The sequence below is a fragment of the Ochotona princeps genome, chromosome 1 (assembly GCF_030435755.1).
Source record: "Ochotona princeps isolate mOchPri1 chromosome 1, mOchPri1.hap1, whole genome shotgun sequence".
In the NCBI taxonomy this organism is placed as follows: Eukaryota; Metazoa; Chordata; class Mammalia; order Lagomorpha; family Ochotonidae; genus Ochotona; species Ochotona princeps.
Window position 1 is genome coordinate 117366617 of NC_080832.1, and position 20919 is coordinate 117387535.

The 20919-nt window shown below is 45.0% G+C and overlaps 1 protein-coding gene and 1 pseudogene across 4 annotated transcripts in view; one reads left to right on the forward strand and one right to left on the reverse strand.

The window, feature by feature from the left end:
- The window catches only part of LOC131480756 (E3 ubiquitin-protein ligase TRIM31-like), a 166585-nt gene that overhangs the window by 47023 nt on the left and 98643 nt on the right, over nucleotides 1-20919 (forward strand). For 2 of the 4 annotated variants that reach the window (XM_058666693.1, XM_058666688.1), the window contains exons 3-7: nucleotides 6005-6235; nucleotides 8230-8252; nucleotides 8733-8854; nucleotides 12586-12618; nucleotides 13205-13270. The exons of 1 other annotated variant lie outside the window; for it this stretch is intronic. In XM_058666693.1, the coding sequence (XP_058522676.1) occupies nucleotides 6005-6235; nucleotides 8230-8252; nucleotides 8733-8854; nucleotides 12586-12618; nucleotides 13205-13248 (453 nt within the window). In that variant the 3' untranslated portion in view covers nucleotides 13249-13270. Of the gene's footprint in view, nucleotides 1-6004; nucleotides 6236-8229; nucleotides 8253-8732; nucleotides 8855-12585; nucleotides 12619-13204; nucleotides 13271-14615; nucleotides 14751-20919 lie in introns of those variants that run through there. One more of the 4 variants, XM_058666692.1, reaches the window with a different exon arrangement.
- LOC131480778 (SERPINE1 mRNA-binding protein 1-like) lies at nucleotides 1036-4677 on the reverse strand (annotated as a pseudogene).

The following is a 20919-nucleotide window of genomic DNA, read 5'->3' on the forward strand; positions in this document are numbered from 1 at the left end:
ACCCACCAGTGTGCATGAGATCTACCACTGGGAGGTGACCTAACAGAGGGACTTGGGAACTCCTCTGTCAGCACACAGTCCCTGTACATGAATGTGAGAACAAAGGGTGGGAACAGTACAGACCAGACCAGGTTACAGTGCCAGATGACATTTGTATGGATCAGGTCTGTGGATGGGCCAGGCTGGGCCAGGCTGGGCCAGCTCATTAACACCCATTGGCAGATGTGAGAACCATGATGGGGTGCAGGATAACCCAGGCTGGGCCACAACGCCATCTTGTTCACATTAGGGCTGGGCCTGGAGGGTGGCTGGAATGAGCTAGGCTGTAGTACCTGCCAACATGAGCTGAAACTGAGGACAGTCTGGGCCAAGCCAGGTTGCAGCACCTGCTGATGGATGCTGAGGCAGGCAAGTCATGCCAAGTTGGAATGCAGCTCCCATCAGCACACTTGAGACCCAGGATAGGGGCAAGCCCAGCAGGCAAGCTATGGGGACTCCCCTGCTGAGCTTTGTTCCTGCTGGTGAATGTGAGAACTGGGACTGGGGACAGAATAGGCTGGGCAGGAATGTACCACCTGTTAGGCACATGTAAGCTGGGTTAGGGGGAGAGCCAGGCTGGGCTAACTGACTGGTCCACACTATGCATCCCTCTCAACTATGTAAACACCATCAAAAATAAAATGAATTTATTTTTTCACACTGTTCACACCTATATTTCAAGTTTGGAAATGCATATATGCAAGCAGCAATACAAAAGTATTCATGAAGAATGTATAATCTCTGAAAATTATGAAAACATCCCTGCTACCAATACATTTCTAAATACAAAACTGACTATCATTATTTGTTACTTCTGGGTAACAAGAGAATTTCATTTTTAAGACAGATAAAATTCAATTTTTATGTGTGAATGGCATAAATGACAGTCTTTTTTATTTGTCTTAAATTTCTAAGTTGTTTGGGATCTTTAAGCATACAAAAACTTTGAACAGAAGGATCCACAAAGGAACCAGGTTGTCATGGCATTTAAGCCAGTTAAGCCAGAGCTGGAAATGCCTCTGGGTTATCCACATCGAGAGCAGAAGCACTTAACTTATCAGTGCTGTTGCCACCATTTGGACATCCACCCTTCCCACATCCAGGTCACCATCCCCACATCTAGGTCATCCTCCCCTGCCACCACGTCCTGGGCAGCTTAGATCTCCAGAGTTGATCTCCAGCTGTGATGTTATATCATTTACTGGCTTCCAGAAATGATGGTCCATAACAGAACATTCAGCATGAGCCTCTTCACTCTTTGATTTATAAACAAATCTTTTCTTCCATTGCCTTCATTCGGTTTTCAGGTATTAAATTCCTCCTTTGCCCCGCCTTAATTCTGAATTGCCTTCACTCATCCAAAGTGTTCTCTTTAGGACCCTCTTCCTTTACCTCTTCTGCTTCATTTTCCTTATTTTCATTGTCTGCCACTGGGTGTTCTTCACCTTCAGGTGTTTCCCATTTGATTGATCCAAGATCCGCTAACTCCATGTTTGACCATTGTAATGTTAAAAAGAAGACTTATCACTTCCACTATGCCTATCAAATTCACATTTGCTATGAGAATCAAATCTTTCTTCTCTGCCCATTCCACATCCACGGCCTCCTCAACCTTTCCCAAGACTACCATGGCCTCGGATAGGTAAATCAATTATAGGCCTATCAACTGAAAACTTGCATACTTCAACCCTTTCTTCAACTGACTTTTCAAGTGGTTGCCTTTCTGGTCTTTTATCAATTATTTTCCCTTTTCCTAAATTTGTTGATCAGGTCTTCTTATTCCTTCTTTTTTTTTTTAATTTTAATCTATTTTAATGTATTGTTGTTGACAATCTTTACATAGTTAATTACAGTTAAAGGAAAAAGAAGAAAAGAAAAGAAAAGAAAAAAAAAGGTTCAGGGGGGTAGGGAAGTGGGTAATGCTATTATGTCCATATTGTTTCCATCATGTATCCGAGGTAAAGGGGGATATTGAGGGAGAAGCCCCGCCCGGTTTCCCGCCCACCCCAAGTCCCGGATGTGGGGCATGCTCTGAGATATGTGCTCGAGTGGTGTTAACAGTTCTCCAGTTATGAATCGCTGCCAGTTTCTCTCGATGAGGTCGTCCACTGATTGATATGGTCCATCATAAAGTCTCTGTTTGCCCCATATTTCGCTGCCAACATATAGCTGATATGAATGATTGTCCTGTTCTGTCTTCTGTCTTTTCTTGGTTAGAGTTCTGAGTCCAGCAGTTCGATTGGGGAGATCTCCAAAGATACTTTGAGGTATTCCCAGATTAGTTTCTTGTATGTTCTAGCAAGCACAGGGCCCAGCACAGTCCATCACCCCGATCAGATGGTGGTTGCAATTGCTGGGTTGGTTCTGTTTTTAGTCCTGACTTCCACTGGAACCAATGGGTGTTGCAGTCTAGTCTGGTTCGGCCCTTACATCAACCAGTGGGAGTTGCAGCCTAGTTGGGGCGACCCACAATAACCCCCACCAGACCGCCCCCTACCCTCGTTTGCCAGTATGTGTAGCAGACTAGTCCAGTCTGTCCCACATCCCATTTGGCTCTGGTACTTGTCAATGGGTATTAAAGCTTAGTTCTATCTAACCAACTCAACCATCCAGCCCTCATGGATGTTGTTGAGTGCCTCTCTGTCTAGCCACCCCAGCCCCCGTCCTAGTTTTCATGCCCTCCCATGGGAATAGTGACCCAAGAAGGGGGAACCCACTTTTCCGTCCCAGGTCTCTCTGTCCCGGTTTATGCACTCTTTAGGTGGTCCTGTGATTTGACTTGACAGAATTAGTCCCCAGTGCCAGCTTCTGCCAGCTGATGCTTCTGCCCTGATCTAGTCCACATGCAGCGCACAGTTGTTGTAGCCTTGCTCAGTCGGGTCTGTCTCTATCCCAGCCCACGCTCTCCAGTGGGAGTAGCTGTCCAGCGAGGGGACCAGCCCCTTAATCCCCCCGCCAGCTCTGCCCCTTCCTTCCTGGATCTCACGTGTGCTGGATGGGTGCTGCATTCATATCCAGTACAGGCAACCATGCCCTGGCATTCCATAATGTGTGCTGGTTTTGTCGCGACCAAACCCGGCCCCTCCCACACTCTGTTCTGGTGATCAGATTTGCCAGTGGATGGCATGAAGTGATTCAGCCTGGTCTGCTCCTGACCCATGCCGAATGTATGCCAGTGGGAAACTTTCCATGGCCTATTCTGGGCTGTTTCCTATCATGTTTCTTGCGCTTACCTGCAGGGACTGTGTTCTGCCAGAGGAGTTGCCCAGGCTCCTCCATCAGAACCCCCCCCAATGCCAGATTTTGCGCTTGCCAGGGGGTTCTTGAGCCAACCCTACTCGATTCACCTCCTGTCCTAGCAGGAACAGTGGCTTTTCCTGGCTGGCTTTCACCCCATTCTGGTTCTTGTTGTTGGATGTTTCAGCCTAGCCATGGCTCGTCCATACCCACATACAGCTCACACATGGCTCAGAAGGGGATTGAGACCCAGCCTAGTCAGTCCCACACCTACCGTGGTTCTCCATAACACCAGATGGTGTTGGGGTCTGGCCTGGCCTGGTGCATCCAATCCCAGCCCACACTAGTGCCTCGGGTGACTAAAACTGTTTCTTAGATAGAATGCAGCCCCCATTCCAGCACATACACCCCTTGGTGGGAAACTCATCCCAGTTGTGGTGTCCCCTTACCTCCCATATTGGTCCTATTCCTAGCCGTAAATCATGCGCCTGCCAGTGGTTGCTCTGAGGACCATTAGGTGCTAGCCTGCTAGACAAGCCGGAGCTTATCTTTTACTTGATAGGTGTTCAAAGCTCAGCATTATTAAGGGATTGGAAGTTCTTCAAAGGAAGAGTTACTGGCATTGGGAATCTTTAGGATTGACTCAGATCCCAGAAACAGTGGGGTCAGCCTAGAGCTATCTAAGCAGCGATTCAGACATCCATTACCCCAGAGCTCCCTGGCCGGGTGGCCAGCAGGCACAGCCTGGCGCCAAATGGGTTCGGGATCCGAGCTAGACGTCCTCTCCCGCAGCCCTCAGGTCGCCTCTGGCAGCCGGAGGTTTATGCCCGCAGGCCCAAGGTTGCGCCCCTCCCCAATCCCATTCACCGCCCAATGAGGGCGGTGGGTGGGCCCCAGACGTACCCAGTCACGGAGGCCTCCCCTCTCGGCGTACTCACCCGGGAAGGAAGCAGGCCCCGAACCCAGGCATGTCCGGCCCAGCCCGCCATGCACCAAGAGCACATGGCGGGCTGGGTTCGGGATCTGAGCTAGACGTCCTCTCCCGCAGCCCTCCGGTCGCCTCTCTTCTTATTCCTTCTTATTCCTTCTTTCTTGAGTGCTATGGGTGGCTGTGTCTCCTCTTTTCTTGTCATCCATGCCAACATTGAGAGGCAGTGGGTTTTTGCAGTCTTTCTGGGATTCTTTACACAGCTGTTTTCCTGCCACATTGAAGCTGGCCTGGGCCAAGGCCTGAGCAGAGCTTTTAGCCCCAGGACCCCCAATGCTGCCCCCGCTGGCTTCTTTTTTCTTGTTCTCTGTTGCCTTCTGCACCTCGAACGGGTCCGATTCATCATCGTCAAATAACTGGTCCAATCGGTTGGAGACTACTTAGTCAACATTTTTCTGTAGGTGCCCAGGCATGATGGTGGCTTGGTGGCACATTCCTCCACGGATTTCAGCAGGCAGTGCAGAGCCAGGAGAGCCTGCTTCAGTTCTCCCATAAGATGGCTGGGTAGAGAGAGGAATTTACTATTTTTAAGTGCATTCTTGGGCCCAGCGCAATGGATCAATGACTAAATCCTCACCTTGCAAATACCGGCATTCCATGTAGGTGCTTGTTTGTGTCCTGGCTGCTCCAACTTCCCATCTAGCTCCCTGCTTATAGCCTGAGAGAGTAGTGGAGGATGACACAAAGCCTTAGGAGCCTGCACCCGCCTGGGACAGTAAAAACAAGCACCCTAACTTAGTTTTAGCCATTTGGGGGATAAACAAGTAGATGGAAGATCTTTCTCTCTGTCTCTCCTTTTCACTGTAATTCTGCCTTTCCAATAAATAAATAAATAAATAAATAAATAAATAACATCAAAAACAAAAAAGCATTTTCAGGGCCTGCCTTGTGGTTCAGCGAATTAATTCATCTCTTTCAGCATCAGCATCTCATAGGAACACTGGTTTGAGTCTCAGCTGCTCCATTTCCAATCCATTCCCCTGTCTATGCACCTGGGAAAGCAATAGATGGCCCAGTGCTTTGGCCCCTGCACTCATGTAGGAGACCTGAATGTATTTCCTGTCTGCTGATTTCATCCTGACTCAGCTTAAGCTGTTGTGGACATCTGGGGGAGTAATCAGCAGATGGAAGATCTCTTTTGCTCTCTCCTCTTTTTCTCTAACTATGCTTTCCAAATTAAGAAAAAGTAAGTTTATGGAAAAACTACATTTCTCCTCTCTCTCTGTCACTCAAATTAAAAAAATCTTAAAAAAAAAAAGTCTTGTTCCCCCATCTCTTCTCAGGTCTGCACACTGTTCCATGTTGGTACTCAGTATAATCAAATACAAATATTAAAATAGAATAGTGTGGGGTATGGCGCGGTGACCTAGCAGCTAAAGTCCTCGCCTTGAACGTGCCAGGATCCCATATGTGCACAGGTTCTCATCCCAGTGGCTCCACTTTCCATCCAGCTCCCTGCCTGTGGCCTGGGAAAGCAGTCAAGGATGGCCCAAAGCTTTGGGACCCTACACCCCAGTGGGAGACCTGGAAGAAGCTCCTGGCTCCTGGCTTTATATTGGCTCAGGTCCGGTCATTGCGGCCACTTGGGGAGTAAACAGATCTTCTCTGTCTCTCCTCCTCTCTGTATATCTGCCTTCCAATAAAAGTAAATAAATATTTTTTTAAAAAAAAATAGGATAGTGTGGATGGAAGAACAGTTGAGACCATTTGTTCTCTTTGTGTCCCCATATCTGACCCCAGGCCCAGGTGGAGTTTCAGAAGCAACGAATCCACACAGAATTCAAGAACCTGCAGCAAGTCCTGGAGGAGGAGAAGAACTTCCTCCTATTCGGCATGGAGTGGCTGGAGGAAAAGGGTGCCCAGGAGCGTGAATGCTATAGTGCTGATATCCAGGCACAGCTCATCTCACTCAAAGATCTCCTGGATGCTCTGAAGGCCAAGCAGCAGATGCCATCCAGACAGCTTTTGGAGGTGAGTCCCTCAAGAGCAGAATCACTACAAGACACAGCCCAACACTGGTATCTGACCAGTGCACCCGTGCCTGGCAAAACCCCTGAGACTGCCCCAACCACCCAGCCTCTAAGGGACACTTTAGAGAGTGCCGAAAGAGTTGAAGTGGAAAATATGTCATTTGGAACAATAGTGTGAGCCACATGTGTGATAAGAAATATGTGAACCACATATGTCATTTTAAAATGCAATGTGAAGCACTACATGGGATAATTTGGAAATATATTGCAAGCCACAGATGAAATGCTTCAGCAATTTAAAGGGTAGGTGCTTGGTACAGTGCCTAATACACCACTAGGGGCACAAACCTTTTCTGTGGGTGTGCCAGTTCAAAGACCTAGTTCCACTTGCTACGCAGCTTCCTGCTAATGTGGGTCCTGTGAGGAAGCAGGTGAGGTGGCAAGTTCTAGGATCTCTACAACCCATGTGGGAGACCTGGACTGTGTTCCAGGATCCTGACTGTTACCAGGCCCAGCCCTGGCTGTGTGAGCATTTAGGGAGTAAGCCAGCAGATGGGGCATCTCTTTCTCTGTCTCTATCTCGCTGCCTTTCAAACATATAAAAATTGTATTTTAAAAATTTTGTGGGACTGGTGCTGTGGTTTAGTGGCCTAAGCTGCTGCCTATACCACCAATACCCCATATGAATGCTATTTCAAGTATCAGCTGCTCCACTTCCAATCCAGCTCCGAGTTGATGTGCCTGGGAAGGCAACAGAACAAGGCCCAAGTATTTGAACCCCTGAACTAATATGGAAGGTTTGGAAGAAGCTCCTGGCCCATGGATACAGGATGACACACTTTTGTTTGTTATGGCCATTTGGGAGGTGAATCACAGATGGAAGATCTCTCTTTCTCTGTCTTCTCTTTTTCTCTAACTACACATCCAAAATTTTTTTAAAAGTTGCTAAAAACTAGATTAAAAATAGATTTATTGGGGCCACATGATGGCTCAATTGGCTAATTCTCTGCTTGGAAGTGTCTACATCTGATACGGGCAACAGTTTATTCACTGTCTGCTTCACTTCCCATGCTGCTCCCTGCTTGTGGTCTGGGAAAGCAGTAGAGAATGACCCAAAGCCTTGGGACTCTGTGCCCACATGAAGGACCCAGAAAATGCTCCTGGATCCTGGCTTAAGATCAGCTCAACTCTGGTCACTTGAGAAGTGAAATAGCATGTGGAAGCTGTATCTCCCTGTCTCTCTGTGTAAATCTGCTATTTCAACAAAAATAAATAAATCTTTAAAAGAAGAATACATTTCCTTCAGTGCAAAACATTAATATTTGTACATATGAGGGGTGTTCTAAAAGTTTATTAAAATCCATGTAATTAAGAAATTATTAGCAAATTTCAAAAATTTTGCCACAAAATAAAATTATCTTCTTTAAAAAATATTTATTTACTTGAAAAGTAGAGTTATACAGAGAGAGGGAAAGAGAAAGAGAGAGAAGGAGGGAGAGAGGGAGGGAGAGAGAGAGAGAGGAATCTGCCATTGCTGGTTCATTCCCCAAATTGTCAAAATTGCCCTGGGCTGTGCCAGACAAAAGGCAGGAGGTTCCTCAGGGTCTTCCATGTGGTTATTTGAACCATTATGCTGGTTAGAGTGTCCATTCCTTTTTTTAAAAGAAAGTTCATGCAAATCACTCCAATCTTTCTCCTGTTCCAGGCAGTAGGGCTTAACTGCTAAGTATCAGACAAAATGCATCTGCAAAATTTCATTCTTTTTGTCCTCATCGCTTGGTTCCTCTTGATGTCTAACCATATCTCTACTTAATGCCATATTAGCACTTCTTGCAGGAGCCTTCCTGGTGAGTGAGAACAGGAAAGAAAGAGGGAGAATTTCAGAGATGTTCTCACTCCACCAGCTCTACCCTTACCCTCTTGCTTCCTCAGCTGATCCCTGGTCCCGTGGGTCAGCTGAGTGCTGAGACCATGCTGTTTTTCTTTCTCTTTCAGGACATCAAAGACACCTTGCAAAGGTATGATCGCCATCTCACGTATGTGTTGTCTTGTGAGGCATTGCTAGGTTCTGTTCCCAACATTGCTTCAGATACCCTCAATGTTCCCCGCTCACCAATACCCACACTCATAGTTTGCACTCAAAGGTTTAGCTGCAGAAAGGAAGGTCTGAGTTGAGCAAATGAGTCAGCTGAGAGAGGCCTGAGCTATTCCATCTCCCAGGGCCTCCTGCAGGCCCCCTGCTCAGCTGGATGCCTCCTGGTCCTCTCTCTCTGCCCCACTGCTTTTCTCCTCTCCCCATCACGTCCAAATCTCCTTGGGCATTCCAGCCCTGTTCTCATTCCAGCCCCGTTCTCATTCCAGCCCTATTTATGTAGTTCTGGACTCCTGATTTGATGTGCTCTCTAGCTCTTCATGCTCATGGCCACTCCTGTGACTTCATCCTCACAGGCTGGGTCCAGAGGATCCATTACCCTTCAAGCTCTGCCTTGTTATCCTAGGTGTGAAGAGTTTCAGTTTCAGTTTCACAGCACAACCCCAGTTCCTCTGGACTTGGAGAAAAAACTCAGTGAAGCCGAGTCCAGATATGATTTCATCATTGAAAACCTAAGGAAATTTCGAGGTAAGGAAGAGGCTGAAGGGACCTCTATTTTCCTTGCTGTATGATTCTCTCCTGTCAGCAGCCATCATAGCATCCTTCCTCCACCAGGATCTCTGAGTGTGGCCATACCTCCCTTAGGTATTTCTCTGGTTTTCTGTCCTGCACTGCACTTTTCTATATCCAGACCTCATTGATTCTTTTTTTTTTTTCCAGTTTTATGATAAAATTCCTTCCCCAAATTCCCTCCTCCCAACTGATTTTCCCCACATTATTATAATAATATTGTCCTTCATAAGCAGTCCTAAGTCCATCATTCTGTTATTTAAGTGTGTCCTATCACTGGCTTTGATAGTTTTGTTTTTATTTTTGTTTCTTCCAAATAGTTTCCTTTCTCTTATCAAACTCTTTACTGATTCATAGATCAAATAGTATCATCATTTTATCCAAGAAGCTTTTGTGTTTTCTTTTTCACTTCTTTGATGACACATTGGTTATTCAGTAGCATTTACTTAACTCCATTGTGCTGTAAATTTTTTGTTTTAACTTTATTCTGTTGTTTACTTTATTTCATGGTTTCTCATTTAAGGGAATGTATAGTGATGGCATAATAGAGACTATCATATCCAGATGTGAAAATAAAATTTAATATCTCTACTTCCAAATCAGAGATGGGCTCCCAATGAAGCTATTGGATACTGGATGCTGAATTGTCTGGCTTTATCTGTACCAGCAAAGTCAAGTCACTGATTCTTGAATTGCCCTTCTGGTTTAGGTCAGTGACCATGGGTCAGAGAGGCAGAATTCTGCCTTGCAAGGACTCTGATCTCTGGCCTGTACTTTTTTAAAAAGATTTATTTATTTATTATTAAAATGGCAGATTTACAGATAGAAGGAGAGACAGAGAGAAAGCCCTTCCATCCACTGGTTCACTCCCCAAGTGGGTGCAACAGCTGGAGCAGATCTGAAGCCAGGAGCTTCTTCTGGGTCTCCCAAACAGGTGCAGGATACCAAGGCTTTCTGCTGTCCTCTACTGTTTTCCCAGGCGATGGATAGGTAGCAGGAAGGGAAGTGGAGGAGCCCGTATATGAACTGGCACCGTATTGGATCCTGGCAGATGCAAAGCAAGGACTTTAGCCATTAGGCTCCTATGCTGGGCCCAGTCTGTGAGTTTGGTTTTTGTTTTGTTTTGTTTTTTGTTTTGTTTTGTTTTGTTTTGTTTGTTTCCCTGGTGCGTATTACTGTTTCAGACTACAGAAAATGGGTTCAGAGTTGGTGATGTTTTGGATATCCCACCCTTGCAAGAAACAAATAAGCCAGAACAGAAGCGTATGTCTTGGGCTTTGGATATTGAGTCACAAATTTATTAAACAGTACTCTGGGCTTGTAACCAGGAAGAAATGTTGTTATTTGTAAGAACACTCTTCACTGTAAAGACAATGCTTGTCTAAGCCAAGAGTAAAGGTGACTGAATGAAGCCTTCTTTCTTGGACCAGCACAAGGGCCTGCCCTCTCCAACATCTCCCATGCATTAAATACAAAAAACCCATGTGCTGGTTCAAAATCCAAATGACTGTGATAGCCAGGACTGGGCCAGGTTTAAGCCACAGTCAGGAATTCGATTTGGGTCTCCTACATGGATGACAGGGGCCCCAACAATTGGGATATGTTCTGCTGCTTTCTCAAGTCTTTTACAGAGAACTGGAAAGAAAGTGGCATGGAAGAGGTGAGCACCCAATGGAGTGGTGCCCAAATGGGATACTGACATCACAGACGCAACACAACTACTTTCATTGCCACAACACTGGCCCCAGAACTAAAAAAAATTTAAATTACTTGATGGATGTTTAAATATTCATGGAAAATATATACAGGGAATAAAATACCCATGGCCTTCAAAATGTGTTGCACCAAAATGAACTTACTTTTAAAAATTATTGTTTAAAGGGCCAGTACATGGCTTGATTGCTAATCTTTTGCCTGCAAGTGATGGCATCTTATATGGGTACTAGCTCATGCCCTACCTGATGCACTTCTGACCCAGCTCCCTGCTTGGATAGCCTGGGAAAGCAGCAGAGGATAGCCCAAAGCCTTGGCCCCCTAAACATGACAGACCCAAAAGAAGCTCCTGGCTCCTAGCTTTGAATTAGCTCAGCTCTAGCCATTTGACCATTTGGGGAGTGAAAAAGCACATGGAAAATCTTTTTCTCTATCTCTCCATCTCTGTATTCTGCCCTTCCAATAAATAAATAAATAAATAGTTGAAAAAACAGAGAATCTGAGAGAAAAAAAAAGGAGTGATTTTTCATCCTTTCATTCACTTCCCCAAATGTCTATGTCACACAGGGCTGGGTCAGGAAAAAGCCAGAAGTCAAGAGCTCAATCTGGGTCTCCTAAGTGGGTGGCAGGGACCTAAGCATTGGGTCATCTCTGTTCTCTCCCAGGATGCATCTTAGCAGGAAGCTGGAATTGGAAACAGAGCTGGACATCAAATGCCCCAGGCAGCATCTTAGCCACTTTACCTGAAACTCATTCAAATGTGTCTTAGGGCCCAGTGTGATGGCTCAACAAGCTAGTCCTCCAACTCCAAGTACGAGCATACCAAATAGGTGAAGGTTTGTGTCCCAACTGCTCTACTTCCCATCCAGCTCCCTCTCTATGGCCTAGGAAAGCAGCAGAGGATGCCCCAAAACCTTGGGATCCTACACCCATATGGGAGACCTGGAAGAAGCTCCTGGCTTCAGATAGGCTCAGCTCTGTCCAATGCAGTCATTTGGGGAGTGAACTAGCAGATGGAGGATCTTTCTGTCTCCCCTTCTGTCTGTAAATCAGGTTTGCCTTTCCATTAAAAAGAAATAAATATTTAAAATAAGCTTTTATTAGTGGATTTTTAAAAAATATTTATTTGTTTTTATTTTTAAATTTTTATTGCAAAGTCAGATATACAGAGAGGAGGAAAAACAGAGAGGAATATCTTCTGTTCGATGATTCACTCCCCATGTGACCATAGCGGTTAGTGCTGTGCTAATCTGATGCCAGTAACCAGGAGCTCTTCCAGGTCTCCCACGCGGGTGCAGGGTCCCAAGTCTTTGGGCCGTCCTCGACTGCTTTCCCAGGCCACAAGCAAGGAGCTGGATGGGAAGCAGGGCCACCGGGATTAGAACCGGCAACCATATGGGATCCGGGGCATTCAAGGTGAAGACTTTAGCCGCTAGGTCACTGTACTGGGCCCTGTTTGTTTTTATTTTTTTGAAAGGCAGACATATGGTGAGAAAAAGAAAGACAGAGATCTTTCATCTGGTGGTTCACTCATCTGAAGCCAGAAGCATTTTTCTGAGTCTCCTACGTAGGTGCAGGGACATCTTTTCACTGCTTTCCCAGCTCATTGGCAGAGAGCTAGATCAGAAGTGGAGCAGCTGCAACATGAACCGTACCCATATGGGAGGCACTGGTGATGCACACAGAGGATTATTATACTATGCCATTATGCCTGCCCCCATGAATTATTTAAGTCCTTTCAAATGAGTGACTCCCATTTGCATGTCATAACAGATGTCCACTGGAACAGTGCTGGGTAGTGTGGCCACTTTAGCGAAGCAGAGAAGCAAGGCTGGGGAGTCTCGCATGCGCTGAAAACATGAGAGACAACTCCAGCTCTCTGCTCCCAGGGGTTTCAAATCAGGACCTTGTGGTGCAGCCTCAGATTCCTTGCTCAACTTCACTGCCCTCTCATGCCTTCTGTTCTCTACCCTCAGAACAGCTCCAAGCTGACAGGATGAAACACCATGGTAAGTTTCTCCAAGACATGAGTATAACTCACAGGCAAAAGTGATAAGTGGGGATGATAGCTGCTTCCTGCCACTGGGGGGGAGTGTGAGATTCCGAAAGGGGAAGAGGGAGAATTCTCCCACAAATGGAGAAGAGACCCAGGGAGATCTCTTACTCTTTTCATCCAAGGTAACTCACAGTCATCCAAAACCATTTAAATAATCAAAAATCAAAAATCATCAACTGATGTCTTCCCTGCTCAGAGCCAGGGAAGACAAGAAATGGCTGGATGCAGAGCCTTCTCTGCTGTGTTAGCTGTCCTATTGGACATTCCCCATGCTCCTGGGCAAGCTTTCAGTAGTTGGGTGCTCCACCTCCAATGGTAACTCAGTGTTTCCACCCCAAGACCCTAGTGACAGGCCAGCAGTGACTTACCCCCCTCCTGCTGATCCTGAAACAAACTGAAATGTTTCCACATTTCTGTTGTGGGCAGTGGTGGTGCTGGCTGCCTTTATTCGTGATGGGAACACAGGATATTGCCTTTGCAGTTAGCTCACAGTCTTTTGATTTCAAAACCAAAATTAGCGTTTCCTCTCCAACTCCTAGAGTGCCTGTTTGAAGAAAATAATCCTAACATGGACAGAAGCTAACAGATTAAGCCAGCGACCCCAGGTAGTAGTCTAGTCTTGACAACAGGAGACTTCCTGTTGGGGCTGGAGGAGGTTACAAAACCGGTGCATGTTCCAAGGTGGATACAGCCTGCAGAGGGAGCTGTGGGACTTGTGTCCTCGCCCTCAGCACAGCTGCTGAGACCAATGACTGTTCTCAGTCCCAACCTCAGGTGGAGGGAAAAGGGGACGACCAGAAAACAGGGATGAGAGGCAGAGAGAGGAGGCTGGTGGAGGAGGGGTTGCTGTGGCCCCACAGGCCTTGAAGATGTGTCAGGCACCATGGGTGGTGTGGGCAGAGGTGAGATGTGGTGTGTGTTGGGTATACATGCCTCCCTCTGTGCTTGTCCACATTGTACCACCTGTGGGAGGTGGTAGCCCCCTATTTCTTCCCCTCCACTCCCACTCCCCTGGTGATCTCCTTGAGCCTGCACAGGAAATGAGAAATTCCTGTCCTCTTGCTCCCAATGACCTTGCTCTTTTCCTTTCCTTCTCTCAAAATGTAGAAATAAAGTGTGTTAGATATGTGTTTTGCCATAATACTGTTGTAACGGAATGTAAAAATGGAATTTGCTGGAATGTGTGTTGAAGTATTTAACTTTGCTAAGATATTGTTGTAACCTTAAGTTATAGATATTTCTGCAGCTTATTGTAGACACCTTTTTACAAGAAGCATATTGAAATAGAATTTGTCAAAATAAGTGCTAAAGTATATCTATTGTTAAAATGCTGTTGCCACCCTGAGCTGTTAGATACTTTTTGCAAAGAGCTGGATGTTCCGGGAAGTGGCCCCGACCACGCTGTACCAAGAAAAACCACAGCAGCAGATGTTCTGCGACCCTGCCCTGAGAACCGTTGCAACTGCTCTATCTCAAGCTCCCCTGCCTCGCCCTCCCCTGTTAAAAACACAGTATAAAAACCTGCCTAAAATGTTCTTCGGGGCTCTTGGTTCTTGGCAACCTCGAGCCCGCACAAGTGTGAATAAACCTTTTCCTTTGTCTCAGTGAGAGTCATCTGTTTATTGTGTCTCCGGCCGCTAGCAAAAGGCTTACCTACGTCACAAACTGCCAACCCGTACTCCTGTCCGTGACATCACTGGTGATATAAAGTCTTTCTGTGTGGAGACTTGACCTGGGGCTGAGCCTCTTTCCCCTTCTCTTCTGGAATCCCTGTGACCTTTGACGTGGACTGAGCACATCCTGACCTCAATCTTTGCTAAAATCTGGAAACAGGAAACTGTGATGAAGAGACTTTAACCCTCAGAACCTTTCCATGTACCCAGTGGAGCTGCAGCACTTTCACCCATCTCACTGCATGCTGGCTCCTGGCTTCTCCATCTGTTGCCACAGCTGGGAGGAGGAGCACAGTGGACCCTGGGCAGACCTGCATCATTGGCGTGGCCTGGAAGCAGGTGCCATGCAGGGACAGTCTGATTCTGGAGCCTGTGAGCAGCTTCTGGGTGCTGTGTATCACCAGCTTCAAGTATCAGGCGCTCACTGGGAGCAACTTCTGGAAGGCTTTGTCATCTGCCCTAGGAGATTAATTGTAGATCGCAAGGACAAGGAAGTCACCTTCTATGACCCTAATACCAATGACTACATCTAGATTTTCCACGCCTTCTTCCATGGAAAGAGCTTCCCTTTCTTCAGGCTGCTGTTCTCCAACCCAGGGACCACCCTGAGCCTCTAGACATACTCCTTGGCCATCCTCTGGGACTCATTGGTGCCCCCCCACCTTTCACTGGATAGTAGGGTTGACATCAGGATTCCAGGAGACCCATATCTTATGTCTGTGTCTCACTTTTTTATTTTATAAGACTTAATTATTTTTCTTTTTTTAATTTTTTTAAAGATTTATTGTTATTGGAAAGCCGGATATACAGAGAGGAGGAGACAGAGAGGAAGATCTACCATCCGATGTTTTACTCCCCAGTGAGCCGCAATGGGCCGGTGCGCACTGATCCGAAGCCAGGAACCAGGAACCTCTTCCAGGTCTCCCACATGGGTGCAGTGTCCCAAAGCTTTGGGCCGTCCTCGACTGCCTTCCCAGGCCACAAGCAGGGAGCTGGATGGGAAGTGGATGCGCCGGGATTAGAACCGGCACCCATATGCGATCCCGGCGCGTCAAGGCAAGGACTTTAGCCGCTAGGCCACACCGCCGGGCCCCAATTTAATTATTTTTCTTAAGCAGATTTATAGGGAGAAGGAAAACAGAGAGAGAGCTTTTAGCTAGGAGTTGATTTTTCAAGTAACAACTGAACTGAGTATATTTGAAGGCAGGAACCACTAGCAAGGAGCTTCTTCTAGATCACCCATGTGAGTGCAGGATCCCAAACACTTAGATTCATCCAGTGCTTTCCCAGCACACAAGCAGGCAGCTGGGTCGGAAGTACTTCAGCTATGCCAACAATCAGCGCTCATGTAAGATGTCAATGCTAGTACACAGTGGATTAGTCAATTGAGCCATCACATCAGACCCAGTGACCCCTCTTTAGATATGCTCCTAATTCCCCCTCTGAATCCTGGTCCCCATCCCTGGTATACTTTCCTCAGGTCTAGGCTCTCTCTCCCTGGGACTACAGACCCTCTATCTTTACCAATGTCATTCAAGTACACTCTTAATTGAAGATTAACTCACTAAGTGAAGGGAATGGCTGCAGTGTTCAGGCCAGCCTGCAGAACTCTGGATGGCAAGACAGCCCTACAGCTAGTGTCATCCTGCAAGGCTCTACTTTTGAGATGTTTCATAGGCTCTTCCATGAAGCCCTCAATAACAACCAGTCTACCTGTAGACCCCTGCAGTCTAGCTCTTTGCTCTCACATTTCCAGAGCATGTTGACCTCCTGTGTTCCACCAATCCGAATAGGCACTGGGGCCCAACCAGAGACTCCCGTCCTAGGAGGAATTCATGGCCCACTCAGTTTTCTAGAACGTCTGGGAAGTGAGAAATAACTTCCCACATCCTTGCATTGTGTCTGGCAAAGTTAAGTACTATCTTTCACCACTCTGATGTAAGCAGTTGGCTTGCTGGATCCAAATTGGGGAGTTGTAGAACAATTCCTCCAACCTGGTTGGGGAGACATTCTGCTATTCCTGTCCCTATGTGCATGAGATCTTTATGTTTTCATTACCAGATGTCCATGACATCATTGTTTGTGACAGGATAAGATAGGAAGCAACTCAAATGTGCACCAACCGGGAATAGTTGGGGGAAAAAGAAGCCGTGATGAGGAAGCCTCTGGCTGAATTCCATTTGAAGTGCAGGTGCAGGGGACTGGAGACTGACACAAGACTTTCTTCTCTACCATCCAGCTCCAAAAGGTCCCATAGCCTTGAACTTGACTCATTATGTCATTGTTTCCTGACATCTGAAAACTCTGATCCTGGACTTGTGTCTCTGAACAATACAGCCATGCCTATCCCTGTGCTTTTTATCCATTTTGCAAATGAGAACTATCTGCATATTGTTATTGGATGATGTTCCTTAAAATGTTTGAAAGATTTATTAATTTTTATATGACAGATTTACAGAGAGAAGAGACAGAGAAAAAGTGGTTTTCCATCTGTTGGTTCCCTCTCCAAATGGCCGAAATGGCCAGAGCTGAACTGATCCGAAGGCAGGAACCCAGAGTTTCTTCTTGGTCTCCCATGTGGGTGCAGGAGAGCCATCCTCTGGAGCTTTCACAGCTCATAATCAGGGAGCTGATTAGGAAATGGAGCATTTGTGATAAAACTGGCAACCAATACAGGATTCTAGTGCTAGCAGGTAGAGAATTAGTTTGCTGTGCCACTGCACCAGTCCATATAGGATAACTTCTAAGATGTATTGTTAAGAGAAAAAAGTAAGGTGTGAACAATACACAATGTATGTTACATGATACCTAAAAGGGGGGTGCATATATGGGTTTGCTGGCTTATAATTCTGTTTTAAGTTAATGGACAAGCCAAAATCTAGTAAACTGTTCCCTGCAGGGAGAGGGAAAGCCAGATGAGAGATGAAATTTGGCCCATCTGGATGTATTTTGTCCTGCACATCGCACTTTAGTAATATATAAATACTTTACATCATTATAACACAAAATTCAAGTGAGACAAATGGTCCGTGTGCAGAGTTGGCAGTTAACAATCAGTCAGGATTTAAAGGCAATCATTTATGGTGAGTGCTCAGTGCCAGCAGCTCTGTGACACCTGGATGCCTGCATCCCATACCAGAGCCTGAGTTTGAGTCCTGGCTCCACTTCTGATTCCAGTTCTCTTCTTTTTGTGGGTCCTCGGAGGTGACAGGTGATGGTCCTTGGGTCCCTGCCAGCCCCATGAGACCTGGCTTGTGTTCCTGGCTCCTGGTTTTGCTCTGGTCCTGCTCCACCTGTTGCAGGCATTTAAAAAGTGAACCAATAGATGGAAGGAATTATTCTGTCTTTCTTTGTCAGTCCTGCAAATAAGATGAAAATAAGTTTTAAATGTAATAATTTGATTGTAGTTCTTAGGAGGATATATCAAAAGACAAAAACAATCAAAAACAGATCTTTTATTTGTCACTTGATTGGTAATACTAACTTTGCTATTCTGAATCTAGTAGGTGTATATATGTGTACATGTGTGTATATATATATGCATATATATAGTATACACATATACTTGTACAGGTTTTTAGGTATATATACACACACAAAGGGATGAAACAAAAATTATGCTTAAGCTACTAAGAATCAACATTTTCAACACATAAGATGAAGTTAGTTTGGCCTATGAAATCCAGCTCTTCCTGCGCCACCTATCTGGAATGTGCCACTCTGTCTCTGCTCTTGTTCAAATCAAATGGACCAGCATGACCAGCAGTTCTGTTTCTGGGTTCACCTCCTGAGCTCACAGTGAACATCCCTTCCCATGTTGCTGTTGGTGTAGTTTTGGTTGCTGGTGGAGTTCAGATCGCCACTTGCTGAATGCTGCTGAAGTATCAGTCACTACTACACTATGGCATTCTGTCTGCTCCTTTCCCATGTCTGTCAGTCTCCAGGTACCCTTCTGCTGTTATTCGGTCCTCTCCTATTTCCTGGAATGAATCCTTTCTGGTTCACACAGGCTAAATTTTTTTTCTTCTGCTTAAATGTGTCCTTACCCTATTCTGCCATCTTAATTCTCCTATAATAGCCCAGTCTGCCACCTAGAGATGAATTAGAAACCATTTTGTTTAAGGAGGCAAAAGCTATGGGGCAGGACTGCACATGCACTGAGCTGGGAGTGAACTCATTTCTGACTCAGTGAACTGCAAAAACATGACTTCCTACAGATTCCACCCAAGATAGGTCTAGGTAGCCCTCAGACCTGAAGACTAGCAGATCAAGAACTTTAAAGGTGGCATATCAGGCACCATTTTGTACAGTGTGAAAAAGAATTTAAGATTACAGGTGACAACAGTAAGCTGCTCTTGCACAGAGGTCGGTGACAACACACTGAGCTCAGTGCATTGCACTGGTCCCAAAGGGAAAATAATACCGACTATGGCATTGCACAGGTTAAAATAAGTCCATGTGGCCCTTAGAACTAACGGCTAACAGGTTCTGGCAAGATCAACACCAACAACAACAACTTAGCTATATAGGATACCTGGTGTCTCCCTAATCCTGGGAACTGTTCCAACCAAAAGAGGGAGAAAGGTTGTACAGAAAATGGTGCAGCCTCAGCATGGTATCACAGGAGGTCAAGTCTGGTGAGCCAGGAACTGGGGCTATGGAGACCATGGTGGAACTCTAACATAGGAACGCAGACCTGGAATTCACTGGAGGGAGTGAGTGGCACAAGTGACTGCAAAAAAAAAAAAAAAAAAAAAGGAGTCATGTACTAACTGCAATAAGTAAAATTCAACTGTAGACTTGTGGGTGACAGAGCTTAGAGACCTGTGCCAAGAAGAAAAATCTGCTAACCGGAAATACAATGACCATGAGCAAAAGACGAGACAAATGCACAATGAATATTATTGAAGACTCCCCTGCAAAGGAGCAAAATCACATGGTAGCCTCAGAGTTAACTGAGGAAGACATTGAGAAAATGGGGGAAACAGAATTCGAAACACTTGTCATAAAGCCTATCAATAACGAGAAGCATGTAAAGCAGGCCTTCAAGGAATACAAGGAATGTACCAAATGAAAATGTATCACAGGAAATGAATCCAATGAAAGCTGATATATCAGAAATGAAGAATAGAGTAGAGCAAATTAAAATTACAGTGGAGAGTCTCCAAAACAGAATGAATGAAGCAGAAGAAAGAATCTCCAAATTGGAAGATATTTTTTATCAGGGGGAAACAAATAAAAAGCTGGAAGCAGAACTGGATCAGGCAAAAAAAAAAAAAAGTATCAGAAAGTGAAAGACACTATTAAAAGGCCAAATGTAAGAGTTATGGGAGTCCCTAAGGTGCAGAAAAAGAAAAGTTGGTTTTACAAATGTTTTTAATGAAATAATAAGGGAAATTTTTCCTAATCCAGAGAAAGAATTGGAATACAACATCCAGGAGGGGCACAGAAATCCCAACAGGGATGACAAAAAGTGTCTCTTAACCAAGACACATGATCATCAGGCTCTATTCAATCGAACAGAAAGATAAGATCCTTAAATGTGCACATGTAAAAAAGGAATTAACATATGAAGAATGCCAATTAAACTCACAGGAGACCTTTCACAGGAATCTCTACTGGAAAGAAGAGAATGAGGCAACATATTCCAGATTCTAAAAGCAAAAAATTGTCAGCTCAGGATAATGTACCCAGCAAAACTTTCCTTTGTCTTTGAAAATGAAATATAATTCTTCCACAGTAAGGAAAAGTTAAAAGAATATGCCTCTTCAAGACCTGCCCTACAAAGGATACTTAAAGATGTTCTCTTCACAGAGAAAAGAATTAGTGCCCACCAAAACCAAAAGCAAATGTGAGGAACATCCCAGTAAAATAACGGCAGAATATTAAATCAATGAACAACCAATTGCTAAAATGACATGACCAAACTACCATCCATTCATATTAACCCTGAATGTAAATGGATTAAACTCATCAATCAAACGTCATAGATTAGTAGACTGGATTAAAAAACAAAATCCATCTATTTGTTGCCTACGGGAAATACATTTCACCAACAAAGATCAGCAGAAACTGCATCTCATGGATTTTGATATTTTTTGTAAGTTTCATCTCTTCAAAACACTTTCTTCTGATTAAATTCTTCACTGGCTCATAGATCATGCAATAGCATCATTTTCTTCAAGAAAGCTCTTGAATTTCTTTTTTATTTCTTAAGCAACACATTAGTCATTCAGTAGCATGTTATTTAACTTCATGGTGTTGTTAATTTCTTTTTTTTCCTTCCGGTTGTTGATTTTATTGTGTGTCTTTTCATTTAAGGGTATGTGTATTAACTGTGTAATGGAGACTATCACGTCTTGCAGCATGTAATTTAACTTCGTGGCATTATAAATTTTTATTTTTCTTCCTGTTGTTGATTTTTTGCTGAGGCTTTTCATTTGAGGGGATGTATAATAACTGTGTAATGGAGACGATCATATCCAGATGTGAGGATATGATGCAGTATGTATCTCTACTTCCAAAGAAAGATGGACTCCCAATGAAACTGTTCACCATATCCTGACAATAGGATGCTGGAC